Source organism: Euleptes europaea, chromosome 3 (assembly GCF_029931775.1).
Source record: "Euleptes europaea isolate rEulEur1 chromosome 3, rEulEur1.hap1, whole genome shotgun sequence".
Taxonomy (NCBI): Eukaryota; Metazoa; Chordata; class Lepidosauria; order Squamata; family Sphaerodactylidae; genus Euleptes; species Euleptes europaea.
The window spans coordinates 26,670,402-26,687,905 of NC_079314.1; the positions used below are offsets into that span (position 1 = coordinate 26,670,402).

The following is a 17,504-nucleotide window of genomic DNA, read 5'->3' on the forward strand; positions in this document are numbered from 1 at the left end:
TGGAAGGCTGTGAACACATGAAGCTGCCTTTATACTGAATCAGACCCTTGGTCCATCAAAGTCAGTATTGTCTACTCAGACCGGCAGGACCTCAGGCAGAGGTCTTTCACATCACCTACTTGCCTAGTCCCTTCAACTGGAGATGCCGGGGATTGAACTTGGGACCTTCTGCATTCCAAGCAGATGCTCTGCCACTGAGCCACAGCCCCTCTCCTAAGGCGTCAGCAGTTATTTGCTTCTGTCTCTTTCTTGTAAATTGGGTACAAAGCGATCTATCACATAGGACCATTAAGATGAGTTAATGTGCAGTGTCTTCCGTATTTGAAGTGCTATGTAAATGAACATATTTGTGTGTGCATCTTTCTGCCCTGCAGGTGTGAGCAGTTGGAAGTCTCTATTGGTGTATGTGCGGTAACAACATGTCTGTCCCCCTCCTCGCCGATGCCGTGACCGTTTCAGGGGCAGAGCGGGAGACTGCAGCGGTAAGCACATGCTCTCTTAGGCCCGCCATCTGCTGGGATCCAGGAAGATTAGAGGAATTAACTGGATCTCCCTCCTCTTTCCCCCTCCTGCTTATAAACGCAAAGGGGCTCCTCTCCCTGTGAGGTGGTGGGGAAAGGTGGGATTTTTGTTAAGAGAATTTGTGTGTGTGTGTGTGTGTGTGTGTAGAGGGAGGGGATGGTACCGAAAGAATAAATACAGTCTGGTTCCTTTTCTAGTTAACCATGCAATGTTGTTTGTGTAGGACCTGCACACAGCCAGTCTCGCTGTCTCTGGCAGGTAATTAGCCCAGCTGTCCAAACGTGTGCTAGTCTCATCACTCCTGCTCTACTAACTAGAAAGTCAATAACCAAGCATCGCTCTTCGCCATCCTAATTTAAAGGTGGGGTGCCGTGACAGTCAAGAGAGCCGTAGCTGTCACTGTAAGGCCCTAAAGCTCACTTAATTCTCATTCGGGCTGCTGACCTTGGCTGTACTCACATGACCGGAAGCGTTCTGAGCTCTCTTGCTCACCTGTGTATATTCTATGCCCACACAAATCTGAATTTTACAAGGAGTATAACTTACGTAAATCAAAGTCATTTGCATAGACCTGGCAAGGAGAGATCTTGAAGTGATGGATAACTATCCCGCGCGAATCACAAAGTCTGCAAGGGAGAGGGGGGTGGCGCCCATCCAGGACTGGGGTAAATGCTTCTGGAAATCTGGGGTAGTTCCCAGGTTTGCAGGAAAATACAGAAAGCCAGATACTGTATAAGCTTTGTGTTATCTGGCACTTGATTATCCAGAATGCCCAGTAAACTGGCATTGCCTAGGGGGCAGCCTCTGCCCCCTTAGCTACCATGCCCTTGTGTCTTTGAGTGTATGCCCCCCCAACAGCCAGCCAACTTGATGCCCCTGGATGTTGCTTTGCTCCTGACAGCCATTGCTGCTGGCTTATCCTTGGATGCCTCCTCAGCTGTCTTTGAGCTATCAGGAGCGAGCTGTGCCAGAGGGCTCCTGGGCAGCTGGCCTGCTTGTCTGCCTGTTGCGTAGGATGACGGGAGGACGGGACAGGAAAGGGTCCCACCAGGCATGGGGGTCGTCACCATGACATTCTCGATGAGGTGGGGTTCGGTTGCTGTGGATTCCTCTACATAGGGAGCAGAGCATTAAATTTAAGCACCTGACACATTTAATTAGCCAGCAACCCCATTCGCCATGAATGCCAGATAACAAAACATGGTGTAGTGGTTAAGAGTGGTGGTTTGGAACACTGGACTCTGATCTGGAGAACTGGGTTCGATTCCCCACTCTTCCACATGAGTGGCAGAGGCTAATCTGGTGAACTGGGTTGGTTTCCCCCCTCCTACACATGAAGCCAGCTCGGCGACCTTGGGCAAGTCACACTTCTATTAAGAGCTCTCTCAGCCCCACCTACCTCACAGGGTGTCTGTTGTGGGGAGGGGAAGGTGATTGTAAGCCGGTTTGAGTCTGCCTTAAGTGGTAAAGAAAGTCGGCATATAAAACCAACTCTTTTTCTGACTGCATACACCTGATTACTGCTTCTCCCTGAGATGTACAGGGAGAAGCAGGCTAAGTGTAAGGGGGGGTTGTCCAATTGAGTGGGGGAGAGACTGGCTAGTTGGGTAGCGGTCTGGGGTGGTGATAGGCAATTACTTAGAGCAAAGGGAAAGGAAAGACTGGCCAGTGGGGGTGGGATTTTCCCCCTGTTGATCCTCAGGGATTCCCATCTTGTTTCACATAATTCTGCACTTGCAGTGCTTGAAAAGCTGAATACCAAGCGGCAGAAGGGGAGAGGCATGGGGCTAGATGAAGGATAAGTATGAGGCTCAGTGGGTCATTGCCATTGGGTAGTGAACGCGTAGTGAACACATGAAGCTGCCTTCTACTGAATCAGACCCTTGGTCCATCAAAGTCAGTATTGTCTACTCAGACCGGCAGCAGCTCTCCAGGGTCTCAGGTAGTGCTGGAAGTTTTGTCTCTCAACCACTCTCATCCCTTCCAAGCCGCTATCATCAGCCTCTCTTCTTTAAAGTTTTTCTGCACAGTCCTAAGAACTGGTATCTTGCTGAATCAAATTTGATGAGAGCCAAGATACTCCGGATAATTGATTCTGCAGCATTAACTGTATTCTGTGGGTTGGATCCCATGTAGCCGTTCTGCTAGCGGAAAAACTTTCCTCTGAGACGAGGAGTCTTTCTTTGGCATAGGACACTAAGAAGAGCAGGGGAGCGCCTGTGGTGGAAGAAACCCTCTGCACTAGCGGAATGAATCCATTGGATTCAACCCAATGCTTCTGTAGCTGTCCAGTAGATACATCTATTTCTTGCGTTCCTGTCTTTCTAAAAATAGCTAATCTAGAATTCTGCAATAAAGAGTGACCACCTTCTAAGACCAAGACACTCAGTTGTTAGCTGCAAAGTTATAAGAACATAAGAAAGGCCATGCTGGATCAGACCAAGGTCCATCAAGTCCAGCAGTCTGTTCACACAATGGCCAACCAGGTGCCTCTAGGGAGCCCACAAAACAAGACAACTGCAGCAGCATTGTCCTGCCTGTGTTCCAAAGCACCCAATATAATGGGCAGGCTCATCTGATCCTGGAGAGAATAGGTATGCATCATGACTAGTATCCATTTTTACTAGTAGCCAGAGATACCCCTCTCTTCCATGAACATATCCACTCCCCTCTTAAAGCCTTCCAAATTGGCAGCCATCACCACATCCTGGGGCAGGGAGTTCCACAATTTAACTAGTTAAAGTAGTCCTGAGAATTGATATTTAATGTTTGAGGGAGGTTTGAGGGACTGTTGTGGCATTTAGGACTTCTTGGACTGATTAATGGAAGGGAAGGGTTGATGGGATGCAGGAAGGTGCTGAAGCAATAATAGTTTTTTTTCTCAGATAGGGGCTGAGGTCCAGGAGCTTGCTGTTCTGAACGTCTTGCCTTAATTTTTAGCAGAACTCTGGAACAGTTGGGAAGTCTTCTGAAGTAGCTGCAGAGATTAGTTATGGGAAGCTGATCTGAAGTAAATTATCCCTGTCAATTGTGTCTGGCTAAGAATCGGGGGAAAAAAACAAGTGGTTCTTGGGGTTGTTTAAAAGGCTGAGGCACAAGTATCCATATTAAGGGGGCCCTTCCTTTCCTTTTACTGTGCTTTAACTGTAAGTACTTTGTGAACCAGTAGCCAGATTGAAAGCAGATCAGGAGAAGCTTACCCCTGAGGTGTAACTGATAGCCTGAACAGACCTGCCTGCCACTGGGTGTGTCACTGCCAAACCGCTATTGGATTTGGTATCAGGATATCATGGACTGCTGCAACAGAACCTGTACAGCGGCTGAGTGACACTTTTGTTTAACCCCTTGAGCTGGATCTGAATTGCTTATCTCCCTATATTTCCTAGCAAACAGGATTTCTCTCCTCCCTCCCGGAGGAGGATCTTGGGAAGGGGAGTTGAAAGGGAGCAAGAGGAAGGGGCAAGCAGTTAGGGAGGGTCCTGAAGCCTCTTCTGACCACCACCACCCATCTGCTGAGAATAGCGCTTGGCTACCTCTGTGGCTTCTGCAGTTTCGGCAGGCACTGTCCACGTGGTGTCCAAACTCCTCTCCTACTCTGAGAGCTAGAAACGATGTCAAAACTGGAAGACAAGATTCTCTGGAAGTGCCATTCTGCACTTCTGTGGAATTACTTCTCTCGCTCACCCAGCCAGCTGCTTGGCCCTGCTTTATCCTTCCCTCTTAAAAAAGAAAATCAAGGTTGAGCTAGGCAAGCTGGGAGAAGGACACGGCAATTTGACAGATGGTGATAACCTCCAGCCCAGCGATCATAGTCTCTCTGTGTGTATGTTGCTCAGGACTCCCAGGCGACAAGTCTTTCTGCTCCTGTTCTGAAACATGGAGAGGGTGGCTTAGCTCAGCCTTCCCATTTAGCCTCCAAAAGCAGGCAAGAAGATAATGGCTTGGCAAGTTCCCTTCCAGTGAAATGGAGGCTGGGGGGGTCCCTTTGATTACAACTGGGATTTGGTGACTTGCAAGTGGTTCACTGTTCCTTCCCATCTCAGTTAACTTGGGTCATTCCTGCTCCTTCCCAGATGCTTAAAAAAACATTTCAGATGTTTGCAACTAATGGGACTCTGCACTGCGCTTCCCAGCCTGCGTCGCTGGTGCTTTCTCACTTGTGCTGGCCTAACGCCTTTTGTTTTCTGCTTTGGTTTCTCAGGTCATTTTTTTACACGGGCTTGGAGACACAGGGTGAGTATCGTAAGCCCCCGTCGGCCACCTGGCCTCGTTGTGCAGTTGAGGCTGGCACTGTGCTAAGGGCTGGAGGGGCTGGGAGGCCTTGACAATGCCAGAGGAGGGGCCTTGGAAGCTGGAGGCCAGGGTGAGGCTGAGAATATTGGGCAGTGCTGGTAGCCCCCTGTCCCTTTCCCTACTCATCACTAGCCCTGGTCTCCAGGCTTCTTGGGAACGAAATGTGTGCAGGCTGAGGCCTGCCCAACACTTCTGATCTGTGCGATAGCAAGGACATGATAGGGTAAGGCCATGGGTGTCCCGGTGTGGGTATCTTCCCGCCAGCAGCTGCCAGCCTCTGAACAGCGATGACTTCCAGCGCATTTAAGGAGACAGGTTTTTTTTAATATATTTTATAAATTTAATGTTATATGCTTTAACCTAATATATGCTTTAGCGTAATCAAATAGTATAGTTATATTAAAATACCATGTAATATCCGTATAATATAATTCTAAACAGTTATAACTAAACTGCCGGCCTACAACCATAAGCAGACCTATGCCCATAATATCATGCACAATAAATTGTTTAAATCAATATATCTACTTTAACATTTCATATCATCTGATATTACTCTGGCCTGTAATCATAATACAGTTTCCAGCACTTTAGGAATTCTTCCCTGGGTCTCTTAATCACAGTATTTGTCAGCTTGGCCATCACTAGGAGACAGGGTTTTCTGATGTGCATCAAGTAAAAGCAAGCCCCTTGCCATTTATTTCGGCGGGGGCTGTTTGAAGCAGCGCTGGCAAATGCGAATCAAGCCTTGGCAAGGGTGGAGGGTGGGGAAGGGATTGCAACCTGTCCAATGCCAGCTGTTCCAACAGAGCTGCCTTTAATGCAAATTGGCTCTGAGGATTTTACAATCTGCATATTTTGGAAGAGAGAATGCAGCTTTCCTGGGGCTCTTGTTAGAACATGAATTTGTAGGGGGGGGGGTTTGGGGGGGAATTACATATTTCATTGCTCAAGCAACAGGAGGATAGTACCAATCTGTCTTCTGTTACTATTTGTCACTGATTCAATGATCTGTGAACTGCTTTGGGAACTTTGAAGTGCTAGGAAAATGCTGCTTACCTTGATAGCATCAGTGCAAGGTGTATCTGGATGTAAATTTCTGTAGAATGGAATTGTTTGGGGCAGGATCCAGGGGTGCACAGGCAGTGAGGAGCAGTTGCCTCTCCTCGCCTTTTGGTGTGCATCCTCTGCAAGGCACGTTCTGACCGTCCTTCTCTCTGCCTTTCCCTTCTTCAGGCACAGCTGGGCTGAGGCCCTGTCTGCCATTCGGCTCCCTTATGTGAAATACATCTGTCCTCATGCGTAAGTGTTTCCTCGGGCCTGGATTTGAGTGAGAGCTGGTTTATGGTTCAAAGCAGGGGTGTCTGCGAGGGGAGGACAAGGGAGGGTAAGGCCGTAATGTCAAGATGGCTTAGCCTTTCCCCAGCCAAAAACCGAGTTTCCTTGCTGACTCAGTACATAGCTGCTAGAAGCCTATAGCCAAATAATTGGCTGGTTATTTCAAACAAATACATGAAGTTTGCCATCCTACACTTTCCTCACTCTTATCAACTCTCTTTTTGCACCCGTTCTTCTGCCTCTTCAGTCTCTTTCCTCAGACCTCCTTTGTCACTTGCCCTTGGTTTGGCTTCCTGTTTTCTCATTGCAGTGCCTCTTCTGCATCCTCTCTTCAGCCATCTCACCCCTGGACTCCCTACCTGTAGCTTCCCAATTCCCTTTCTGCTCTTCCTTCGGCCCTGCCAAGGCCCCTTATTCCTACAGCCTCTGAGTTGCTTTAGCCCCAGCCAAACTGGAAGTGTTCCTTCCCTCACAGAAAGCGAACAGCAAACACTCAGATAGCTCTGAACATTCCATGGCATTACACCCTCTTCGACATAGTATCTAGATTCTGGGAATATTTAGGAGACCAATTCTGTCTCTTGTCCTTATTTGGGTACCAAGACAGTCTCCTCCAACTTATTTCCCTTGGTGGTTCACATCAGCCCTGGTAGACATATCTTTCTCACACTGCACATTCCTGTGCCATGCGGCCCTCTTTGAGGCACTGTGCCTTGCGTCAGATTGCCTGCGGAAGGTCCGATCTTCAAGGAAGAGTCTCCAGTCATAAACTGAGTGCTTTTAGCACCCATCATCTTTAAAACCATGTGACTAAAAAAGACTAGAAGATCTCGTTGGCCAGCTATTTACCTGAAAGGAGGATCCTCCATGGTTTAGATTTGACTGGATCCGCCATTCAGAGGATCATGTGTTTTGCGGAGGACAGTTGGAGTTAAGGACATGCAATTCAGCACAACAGAAATGTTTGTTTCAAAGCTGATTCGGTAAATCTGCTTTCGGCCTCCTAAGGTGTGGAAGTACCTCATCTCTCCTCTCCAGCCTCGCTTTGAGTTAACTCGCGAGGAGAGCCAAGCATTTATTAAAAGGAGGGGGATTCACACCTTTTGTCCGTTCTGCTGTTCCAGTTCCTGACTTCAGCAAGGGTTGTGCTCCTTAGCATTTCACCAACCTCTCCAGTCCCCACAAAGAGCTACCGATTGGTTCATACCCCCAGGCGAAAGCTCTCTGCTTGTGAATGTCTGGGTTTCCAGATGGTTTGCCGCTTGCACGAGAGCATCGTAGCAAGCAAGATGGAGAGCGGCAAAGCAAAGGGGGCTAGAGCCTAAGATGAGGAAGAGCTATAAGTTGGCCTTCATGAGTGCCTCCAGGAGCTGAGCTTGCTAGTAGAAAAGGTTGGAAGAGCCAGAAGCCTTCTGAAAAAGCCCTCCTGTATTCCCCCCCTCATCCTGTATGTAGAAATCAAAATGGCTCCTGCAAAGAGCTGCACAATTGAGCCACGAACCTGCTGTCTTCCCTCTCCCATTCTCCCCATTACCTTAGAAAGTAGCTCCATTTGTTCTACCGGATCAGGTTCTGCACAAATCCAGTTGCCGTGAGTCTGGTTTCCTTCTATAAGTAGCGACAGACACTTGGTCTCCGGTTCTTGGCATCCTGGCCTGCGTGGGACCTTGAGCCTCTCCACCTAAGGAAACGGCTGCTGCTTTGTCAGCATCTCCCCAGCCAAAAGCGCCAAGCCCAGGCTCAACTCGGTATTCAGATGTCCAGGTCCCAGGGTGGGCTGCTAGGCAACCACATGAAACACTGCCTGGTCCAGGAGGAATGGTGTGTGGCTTTGCGTTAGAGAGGGGAGGGTGGGGTAAGAGCAGACAGCAGGCAGTACTTGTGGGAAGGCTTTTGCCAGCTGCTTGCTTACAAGCCTGACCCAACCTGGACAGCACCCTTTGGGCAAGAAGTCTCGTGTTTTCTGGTGGTGGGCAGGGAGGTTCCACTTCATCATGCACTGACCAGGGCTGGATGCATTCCCCACCTCTGGAGTTATATCACGTGAGCACAGAATTTTATTAGTATTTTAACAAACAAACAAAAGAAGAAAAGAAAAAAGTACACACACTTACAGTCACACAGATTATACTCCTTTGGGGAGTAAATTTCACCTTACATCTTATACATCTTGTAAATTATACAATTTGCTTAATAAATTCAAAAACTACCTAATCTAAGCGTTATCTATGTTATCTCTGTTTATCAATTTTTAATCTACTCTTTCCATTTAGCACATTCAAAATAGCATTCCCATTTCTTCCGTGATTCTTCCATCGGCTTTTCTTTCGTCATGTTGGACAATGGCCAGAAAAACTCATGTTTTGTCGGTCTCTCAGGATGAGTCCTGGTTTCCAAGAGGGGGTTGGGAACCATGGGACATGTAGTCGCTTCCTGCCTGTCAGGTGATGGTTGCCTTCTTTTTTTTCTCCTCCAGGCCCAGGATCCCCGTCACGCTCAATATGAAGATGGTCATGCCATCCTGGTTAGTATAAAACAATGTTTAGTTGAATGGCCAGCCGGGTAAGTTGCGTTCCCTGAGCTGTTCTTTCCCTGTTCTAAGCATCCCTTAACTCTGACAAGGAACTGTGGCATCTAGGGTTACAGTTGAGGCTCTGGCCATCATCTGGCCAAGAGTAAAACGATGGCCAGAGAGGAAAGAGAGCAGCGGTTCAGCAGGCTGCACAGAGAGGGGCTGATGTCAGCAGCCGGCTAATCCTTTGTGGAGCGTTCAGTGGGTTGGTGTGTGTTTGAGGGGGATAGTTTTGGGTGGATAGCCATGTCAGTCTGTAGTAATAGAACAAAATGCAAGTCCAGGAGCACCTTGGAGACCAGCAGAATTTTCCAGGGAATGTATAAGCTTTTGTGAGTCAAAGCTCTCTTTTTCAGATACAAGTGAGGATCCATCATTGTACTTCTGCCTCTTGTCTCTAACAGGCCCGTCTTTGTAGATTTCCCCACCTTTGCAAATTTTCAGCCTGCTTTTGGAGAGCCAGCGTGGTGTAGTGGTGAAGAGTGGTAGTTTGGAGCGGTGGACTCTGATCTGGAGAACTGGGTTTGATTCCCCACTCCTCCACATGAATGGCGGAGACTAACCTGGTGGACTGGATTTGTTTTCCCACTCCTCCACGTGAAGCTAGTTGGGTGACCATGGGCTAGTCACATTCTCTCAGCCTCACCTACCTCATAGGGTGTCTGTTGTGGGGAGGAGAAGGGAAGGTGATTGTAAGCTGGTTTGATTCTCCCTTAAGTGGTAGAGAAAGTTGGCATATAAAAACCAACTCTTCTTCTAACACCCCTCCCATCTTCTGACTTGGATATAAGGGACTTGACTCACCAAAGCTTATGCCCTGGAGATTTTGTTGGCCTGGAGGTGCGCTGGCACTCGCATTCTCTGTTGGGTTGCGTATTCTGCGGTTAATTCTTCAAAGGGGACAGTGCAGAATTCTCCTTTTTGAGGCTGTCTTCAAAACAGAAACTCAGGGAAGTAGGCAGAGGGGAGATCATATGCTGAGTGACAAGTCTGTCCCAGAGCTCTCCACCCCACAGCCTGCAACCTCTTTGTTTGTGGTCAGTTTTTGTTTACCTACAGTTACTTCTGTAAGCTCATGTACATTGTTGCTTTTCTTGCCAGCGGCATTAATCTGCATAGTTGATTTTAAAGAGCAGAAAAGCCGAGAGGGAGGGGAAAACCTGCTGTCTCTCTTCCATCGAATACCTGGTGAAACACATGCCTGTGGATGCTTAATCTAGCGATGCCAGAGAGAATGGCAAGCTGGACCCTTTCCCAGTGGCTGACATGCGCTGGATTTCTTTGTCATCAGTGAATGTGATGCTTTCATACTCATAAGCGTTTTGGCATGAGGTGGTCCAGCCACACAGTCAGATTTTCAATCTGCTTATCTCTCAACCCCATGTCAGGTCCTGGCAGGCAAGACCGATCGCTGTGGCTGACCTTCGCTTTTCCTTTTCTAGGTTTGATTTGATGGGGCTGAGTCCAGACGCTCCGGAGGACGAAACTGGAATCAAAAAAGCTGCCGAGAACAGTTAAGGCACTTATCCCAGGGGGTTAACCTCTGTGGTTTCACTGAATAGCAAGTACTAGCATTTGAAAACTTCAGTGGGGAGAGTCCGGTCCCTTCGCTTGTGCAGAGCTTTCGCCTCGTCTTGTATCTTCAGTGCCAAAACTCTGCTTCCTGACATTTGGAAGAAGGGGAAGCCAGCGACATTGTCACGTGTTTACATTCATTGAGATGACGTCCTGGGTGTGTGGAAGCAAAGGATCGAGGCGCATGGGCCTGGTGGAGTGCTGCCCTGACTCTCTGCAGAACACGGCTTGCGTGTCAGAAGGCATCTTCTGGAGCATATGCGCTTTTTACTCCCATGCCAGAGTTAACCATTACATGTCCGCAGACGCAAACCATGGCCCCTCACTTAACCAGAGACTTAAAACTTGGGGTTTGCAGTAACCATGGTTTGGATTGGTGCAGATGTAATGCAATGCCATGGTTAACACTGGTAAGGGTGGGGAAAGGGGGAATCACACAGCCCGTGGCAGGCTCCTATTTTGCATTTGCATTTTTGTCTACATACAGCATTGTGCTGCTGAAAAAGAGTGTTCTAGGTTTCGGAGGGTAGGGTTGGCCTGTTTTTTTCCTGCCCCCAATACGCCACACATCCACTTAGAAATTGTTTTTCCTCCCACCCCTGAATCTCTGCCACCCCAGATCTTGCAAGCTAAAATGCTATATATTTTTTTTTAAACAAAAAGGAACCTGGATTTTTAAAGCACAAGTAACTCAGTGAGCGGCATGCCAGTGTCATGTGGTGGTCAGAATGCTGGACTAAGACTGGGGAGACCTGGCTTCAGATCAGCCAGTGGCTTTCTCTCCCAGCCTAGCCTATCTCACAGGGCTGTTGTGAAGGTAACACGGAGGATGGGCAAAACCACACATTCAGCACCTGAGATCATCTGAGGGGACGAGTTGGATAAATGCAGGATCATTGACTACGTGTGCAGAGCCGCATGAATCTTGTGCTGCCTCGAGCTTTTCTCTTTCTTTGCCTTTCCAGTTAAAGCAGTCATCGAGCATGAGGTGAAGAACGGAATCCCAGCCAGCCGCATCATCCTAGGAGGCTTTTCACAGGTCAGGCAGGGGAGAGGGGCAAGCGGTGTAGTTTGGGGAGGCGGGGCTTTGGCAGGCATCCCCGGCAGTTGCATTCCTGCATGGGGGCTGGCGGTAGAGAATGGGAGGGTAGGCATTGGGTGCCCCTTTCCAAGCCAGGCGTCACCTCCTTTCTGTTGGGGAGATGTGCAGGGACTTCTTCCCCTTTGGAGTGCATAGGTTTTCCAGAGAAGGGGAGCACACTAAAGGCACCCATCACTGAATTCAGTGTCTAGTGTAGAACTCATCCTCCTTCATCACTCTGCTTTCATTTTTTTTTTTTTAAAGCAAGTTTCCAGCCCATATGGCTGTGGGTAATATGGGCTGTGACTGAGGAGATCTTGAAAGCCTAATGGGGTAAACACTCCAGGAGTGGAATTCGGTCCTTGCTCACTGCCCACTTCCTTAACAGCTAGCAAAAACCAGTATCATTCTTGGGGAGATCAGCAAATCTCAGAAGTGCATGCGACCTGCTCAGCTGCGGAACTTGCCCTGCCAGCGTGGTGTAGTGGTTAAGAGCAGTGGTTTGGAGCAGTGGACTCTGATCTGGAGAACCGGGTTTGATTCCCCACTCCTCCACATGAGCGACGGACTCTAATCTGGTGAACTGTGTTGGTTTTCTCACTCCTACACACAAAGCCAGCGGGTGACCTTGAGCAAGTCACTTTCTCTCAGCCTCACCTACCTCACAGGGTGTCTGCTGTGGGGAGGGGAAGGGAAGGTGATTGTAAGCCGGTTTGAGTCTCCCTTAAATGGTAGAGAAAGTCGGCATATAAAAACCAACTCTTCTTCTTTGTGTCTGAAGGGCTTCAGTCATTCCGGGCATCCCTTCCTCAAGCAGTTAACTGGGGCACTTGAGGTCTGTGTGCCTGTGGCCTCATGAGGGAAGGGGTGTCACCCAAAATGCTCCATGACTTGTGCTCTGGTGGCATCTCCCAGATGTTGAAAACAGAGTGCAAGTCCCCAGGGAGACTTGGTGTTTCTTCTATCTGGGGGAAAGTCCTTTTCAGCGGTAGGAGAGAAAGTGTGCCCATTCATGGAATAAACTTGGTTATGTGCTTGTTTTGGTGGTGATGGTGGGGCGCTCTCCTTTCGGGCAGATCCTGACCTGCTTTCTCCGCGTTGTTCTCCTCCAGGGTGGTGCGCTCTCCCTCTACACGGCTCTCACTTGCCCGCACCAACTGGCTGGCATCGTTGCCCTCAGCTGCTGGCTCCCCCTGCATAAGGCCTTCCCTCAGGTATTGCAGTCTTGCTCCTCCCCCCCTCCCCCACACACACATTGCTGCTATTTTCTTTGGTACCCAAGCCATTTGGGGTGGATGGTGTTTGTGATAAGAACCGTGCCTCCTTTTCCGGGATGATCCTGCAAGCAGAGACTACATTTCCCAGAATGCAGTGCACCACTCTTCCTCTCTGCCTGGATCGCTCACAGCTCCTTGTCATCATTCTCGTTAACAGGCGGCAAACAACAGCATGAACAAAGACATACCCATTCTTCAGTGTCACGGGGAGATGGACCCCATGATCCCTGTGCGTTTCGGGGCCCTCACTGCTGAGAAACTGAAGTGTGTTGTGACCCCAAGCAAGATCCAGTTCAGAACTTATCCCGGACTGATGCATAGCTCCTGCCCTCAGGTTAGTCAGCAGCTGGCTTTAACCTCTTTCCCCGTGCTTTGTTGTGGGGGGGTGGAGGGCCTGGCTGCAACCAGAGAAGTGCTGGGAGATGTCATGTCTTCTTAAGCAACGACAAGGCATCCTAGGGAGCATCTTCTACACGTGGCCCAGCACGATCAGAAAATGTCTGGCGCCTGGACTGTCAGAGGCTCAGCCGATGACAAGGAGCAGGGCATATTCTGTGATGGCCCCCTCCTTTAGAATGCTCTCTGTGGAGGCTCCTTTTCTCAGGGAATCTGTCGTGTTGGCTGGGCTTTGAAGGGAAACTCCCAATTCCACTCTGCTCCTGCCACAGAGTTTTTTTCAGTGTGTGTGTTGGGGGGGGTATTGAGTTTGGAGCAACTGCTGGGTGTTAGTCTTTTGTTCTTTGCGGCCACAAAGAGCCCTGGGTGCCTTGAAGATTTAACAAGCGAGTTTGCAGCCCCGGCAAAAAAGTAGATTGTGGCCCATGCTGATGGCTCATGGACACGTGAGGCCACAGTGTTATTTAGGGAGGGCATTTTAATGATTGCTTTGGTTTTTTTGTTGCATCTTGTTTGATAAACTGAAGCATCTTTGGACTTTAAATTTGTTGTGAGCTACCTTTGGGGCCTCAGGCGGGGGTGAAATGTTTAGATGGAAATGTGCCGCAAAAGGAAATTGTGAACAATTCTGTTACAACCCCCCCTCCGTTTTTGCAAACTTTGGGTCTCATTTGAGAGGTTTTTCATGAGTGGCTCAAAGTTTCTACTTCATTATGGCCTGCGGGGCCTTCAAAACAGTCACCCTATTTGTACCTGAACTGAGCTTTTGAGCATGTGATGAAAGGGGGCTTCAAGGGTCCCTGCAAGAGTCAATGCTATGATAAGTGTCGATAAATAAATGGGAGCCAGTGTGGTGTAGTGGTTTGGAGCGGTGGACTCTGATCTGGAGAACTGGGTTTGATTCCCCACTCTTCCACATGAGCTGCGGAGGCTAGTCTGGTGAACTGGATTTGTTTCATTTCCTACACATGAAGCCAGCTGGGTTGGGCTAGTCACAGCTCTCTTTGAGCTCTCTCAGCCCCACCTACCTCACAAGGTATCTGTTATGGGGAGGGGGAAGGGAAGGTGATTGTAAGCTGGTTTGATTCTGCCTTAAGTGGGAAAGAAAGTCTGCATATAAAACAACTCTTCTTCTAAATGTCTTGAAGGTGTCCCTGGGCTCCGCTTGTGTTTCACCTTCTTAGAAAATGGCACGGGAATGGGGCATTTGTTGATTTGGGGCTGCCCCGATTGGTTGGGGGGGAGGGCCGCGAAATGCTGTGCCTCGGTTCCTTAGAAGGGTGGTTGTCTCCTGCTGACCCTTAAGAAGGACTCCTCCTTTCTTGATCTCTGCAGGAGATGATGGCTGTGAAAGAGTTCATCGAGAAGTTGCTGCCCAGGATTTAAATGGATCTACTCAAGACTGTTGCAGGGAGAGGAGGCCAAAGGTCACCGCCTCCGATCTTTAACCCTTGACCTGTCAGTTACATTTGGAAGCCATGGTGATCCACCTCCACTCCAGTCGGTTTCCTTTCTCTGGCCCTTCCCTTTCTCCGGCGCTTGCCCCTCTTTCAGCAGAAGGAGGGGGGGCATCTCCTGTACACGCAGTGAAGGGCTGGAGCTGTTTTAAGGTACAAGCTGATATCTGTTTGGCTGCCTTTTTGCGAATTAGTGGTTTGCTGGGGGGGGGGGGTCATCCAGTTGCTGTCTCTCCCCCCCTTCAAGTGCTTGCTGTGACAATTAACCGGGTGGCAGCCAAAGGCTTTAAAAGCAAAAAAGGTATTAGAAGACTTTCTTTCTTCTTTTGCAGTATTCGCAGGGGGGTCCCGCGAGCGAACTGAGCTCCCTGGTATGAGTTCCCCAATGGGTTTTTGCAGTCCTTCCTGCCTCCCTCTGTCTGTGGTGTGGAGGGCCAGTCCCAGCTTTTGTGTGCGTCTGTTCTGCCGGAGCTGTGTTAGCACCACAGTCACGGCTGGAGCTGGCGCTTGATCTCCCCCCACCCCTCGGGCTGGGGAGGTAGGATAATTCGCCTGTCCCGCCTGGGGGGGGGCGTCCCACAGAGCCCTGTACCTTAAACCTTGCTCCAAAAACCCCACCTGTGCTGCCATGTGAGGAGGAAGGGCAGCCGGTCGGTAGGTAGCTGCATCTTATCCTTAAGCCCCGCCTCATTTCTGCTCTACCCGTCGGGCGCATGCACAACAGCTGAGCATGCACATGACTCGGCAAGTGCTGGAATTGAACTCAAGGTGTTACTGTGGTCATTCTCCCCCTCCCACTCCCCTAACCACCTCTCCGCCCCCCCCCCCCCAAACATCTCCACTATGGTCTTTTCCATTCTGTTGGGCCCATGTTATTTTCTTGCTACGCCAGCAGGGCAAAGCTCGGGGGCGATGGTCACGCAGCCTAGGGCTGTCTGTAGCCTTCCGGGCATTACGGTGACTGGACGCACACGCACCCTGCCCCAGCGATTGCTGGCGGCTCCTCTTGCAGCTGGGGCAGTGCCTCAGTGGTGATTGCCTGTGTTGCTCAGTGGATCGTCCGGGATGGCTCCTTGGCGATCCTTTCCATATCAAGCAGCTGCAAGCTGGGTTGTTGTTGGGTTTTTGTTTTGGGGTTTGTTTTTTTCGCAGTAGGGGCAGCCCTCCGCTTAGCACCTCCCTCGGTTGTCGGTGGATCTGCTAAGCACAGAGTTCTCCTCTCCCACCCCGCTGCCGGTACCCTTTCCCTGGTGGCGGTCAACCAGGATGGTTCCCTTCTTTGTGTTTGTCTCCAGGCTCCTCTTTCCTGGAGCGTTGGGCTCTCGTCCTCTTTTCCAGCGGGGTGGTGGCAGTGGCGATCTGTGCTGTTGAACAGCAAAGGGCCCCTTTCTTCTGCACTCCTGAAGTACCCTCCCATCTGGGCTGACACCAGGAGTTGCCAGCCAGTGATAGTGCATACCTTCTGAAGGAGTTTTTTCTTTTCTCTCTCTCTGTCTCTGTTTTTGGCGAAGGGCTATTTCTCTCGCTTCCTCCCATATCGTCTTGCTTTTCAGCGTGGCCCGCGCCCCTCATTTTCTCCCCTTTTCGGTTGTCAGGCAGCGGCCAGTGAGTACCTGGTCCGCCCTAGTTCTTGAGCGGAGTTCTTCAGAAAGGGTTGACTTAAGCCTGGGAGTGGGGGGGAGAGCATGTGGTTGTACCCCTGGCAGGAGTGGCGATGCCCCTCTTCCAGGAGATGCCTGCCCCTTACGGAGCTCGCAGCATGGCACAGTGACAGTTCCCAGAGAAGGGTTCGCTCTCTTCCCACTTTCAGTTCTCAAAAGACAGATGAGAGAGGCTTGCAGCTGCTGCAGCCACCTGTATCGCCTTGCCTTTGTTGGGCATAAGCGACTTTGCCACAAGGCGGAAGCTTTCTCGCTTCGGGTCACTCCTTCTCAGGCACCCGGAAGGTCCCTAAGCCCGTTTGTGTTTTCGTTGGTGGTTGGTGACAGCCAGCCCGTGTTTGCCTTTGAGGTTTCCACAGTCTCACTCCAAGTTGTATCCCTGGCTTGAGGCCAGTGCAGCCTATGTTCATAGGAGCGGAAGGAAAGGTGAAGGTTGAGATGGGGGTGGGGGGGAATGGTGTTTGGGATGGGCTGGAGTTATTCAGCGCAGCCTTTCTTTTTAGCATTTATCACCAGATCAGTGGGAAGCAATAACCCCTCTCGTAGCCATAAGCCGTTTTAAAAAGGGTCTGCTTAAATAATAAGGCTTTTGCTTGTCCCCTGGAGGATTCAGCTCCTCCTTTATTTTCCTGCTTTGACACAAACAAGCAAACTCCAGCCTGATCGACTCGCGCGCAACAGAATGAAAATGGTAGAATGTTCCACTTAACAGTGCAGCTAGGGCAAGGATGCCATTTTAAAACATTCACCCTGCACAAAAAGACAATTCCCCACAAGTTAAAATAAAAAATAAAAAACGAGAGTGAGCACCCAAAAAAAAGAGCTTTGTCTTCTCCTTGTGTGCAGCTTCTCTGCTTGCGGGGAGCTTTTTTTTAATGGATATTAAAAATGTGACTTGCTCATTCTGCTGCTTGAGTAGACCAGGCCGTAGCTTTGTACCCTGGAATGGTTATGGCAGCGGGATTCGGTTCCTGCGTGGGGACCGGCCGGCTGCTGTTCCTCTCCTCTCATACTGTGAATCTGGATCACTTTTGCACAGCAGTTACCCTAATAAGCACTCGGCTGTTGCCTCAAGCATGCCGGACCCTTTCAAAGCAGCTGGCAAAGCAGGTCCCACAAAACGTCGATGTCTCTGAAGGATGTGGTTGAATAGGGCCAAAAAAAATGGTGGGTGGTTTGGGGGGGAAGATGGTGGTTTTATTCCCCTAATTTTGTTTTCTCCCCCATCCCCTTCTCTTTTGTCTTCCTCATACAACATCATTTTTATTTTCTATGTTCTACTGTCGGATATGAGATTAAACAAACACAACCACCTTGTTGCCTCTGCCCGTT

General features: G+C 49.7%; 1 protein-coding gene across 1 annotated transcript; it reads left to right on the plus strand.

The window, feature by feature from the left end:
- The first annotated feature begins 379 nt into the window (after window positions 1-379).
- LYPLA2 (lysophospholipase 2) lies at window positions 380-14,603 on the plus strand. Its single transcript, XM_056846874.1, has 9 exons — window positions 380-482; window positions 4,724-4,755; window positions 6,052-6,117; window positions 8,630-8,677; window positions 10,168-10,238; window positions 11,266-11,339; window positions 12,494-12,595; window positions 12,816-12,992; window positions 14,390-14,603. The coding sequence occupies exons 1-9, from the start codon at window positions 405-407 to the stop codon at window positions 14,438-14,440; spliced, it is 699 nt and encodes a 232-aa protein (XP_056702852.1). The 5' UTR covers window positions 380-404; the 3' UTR covers window positions 14,441-14,603.
- The last annotated feature ends 2,901 nt before the right edge of the window (window positions 14,604-17,504 follow it).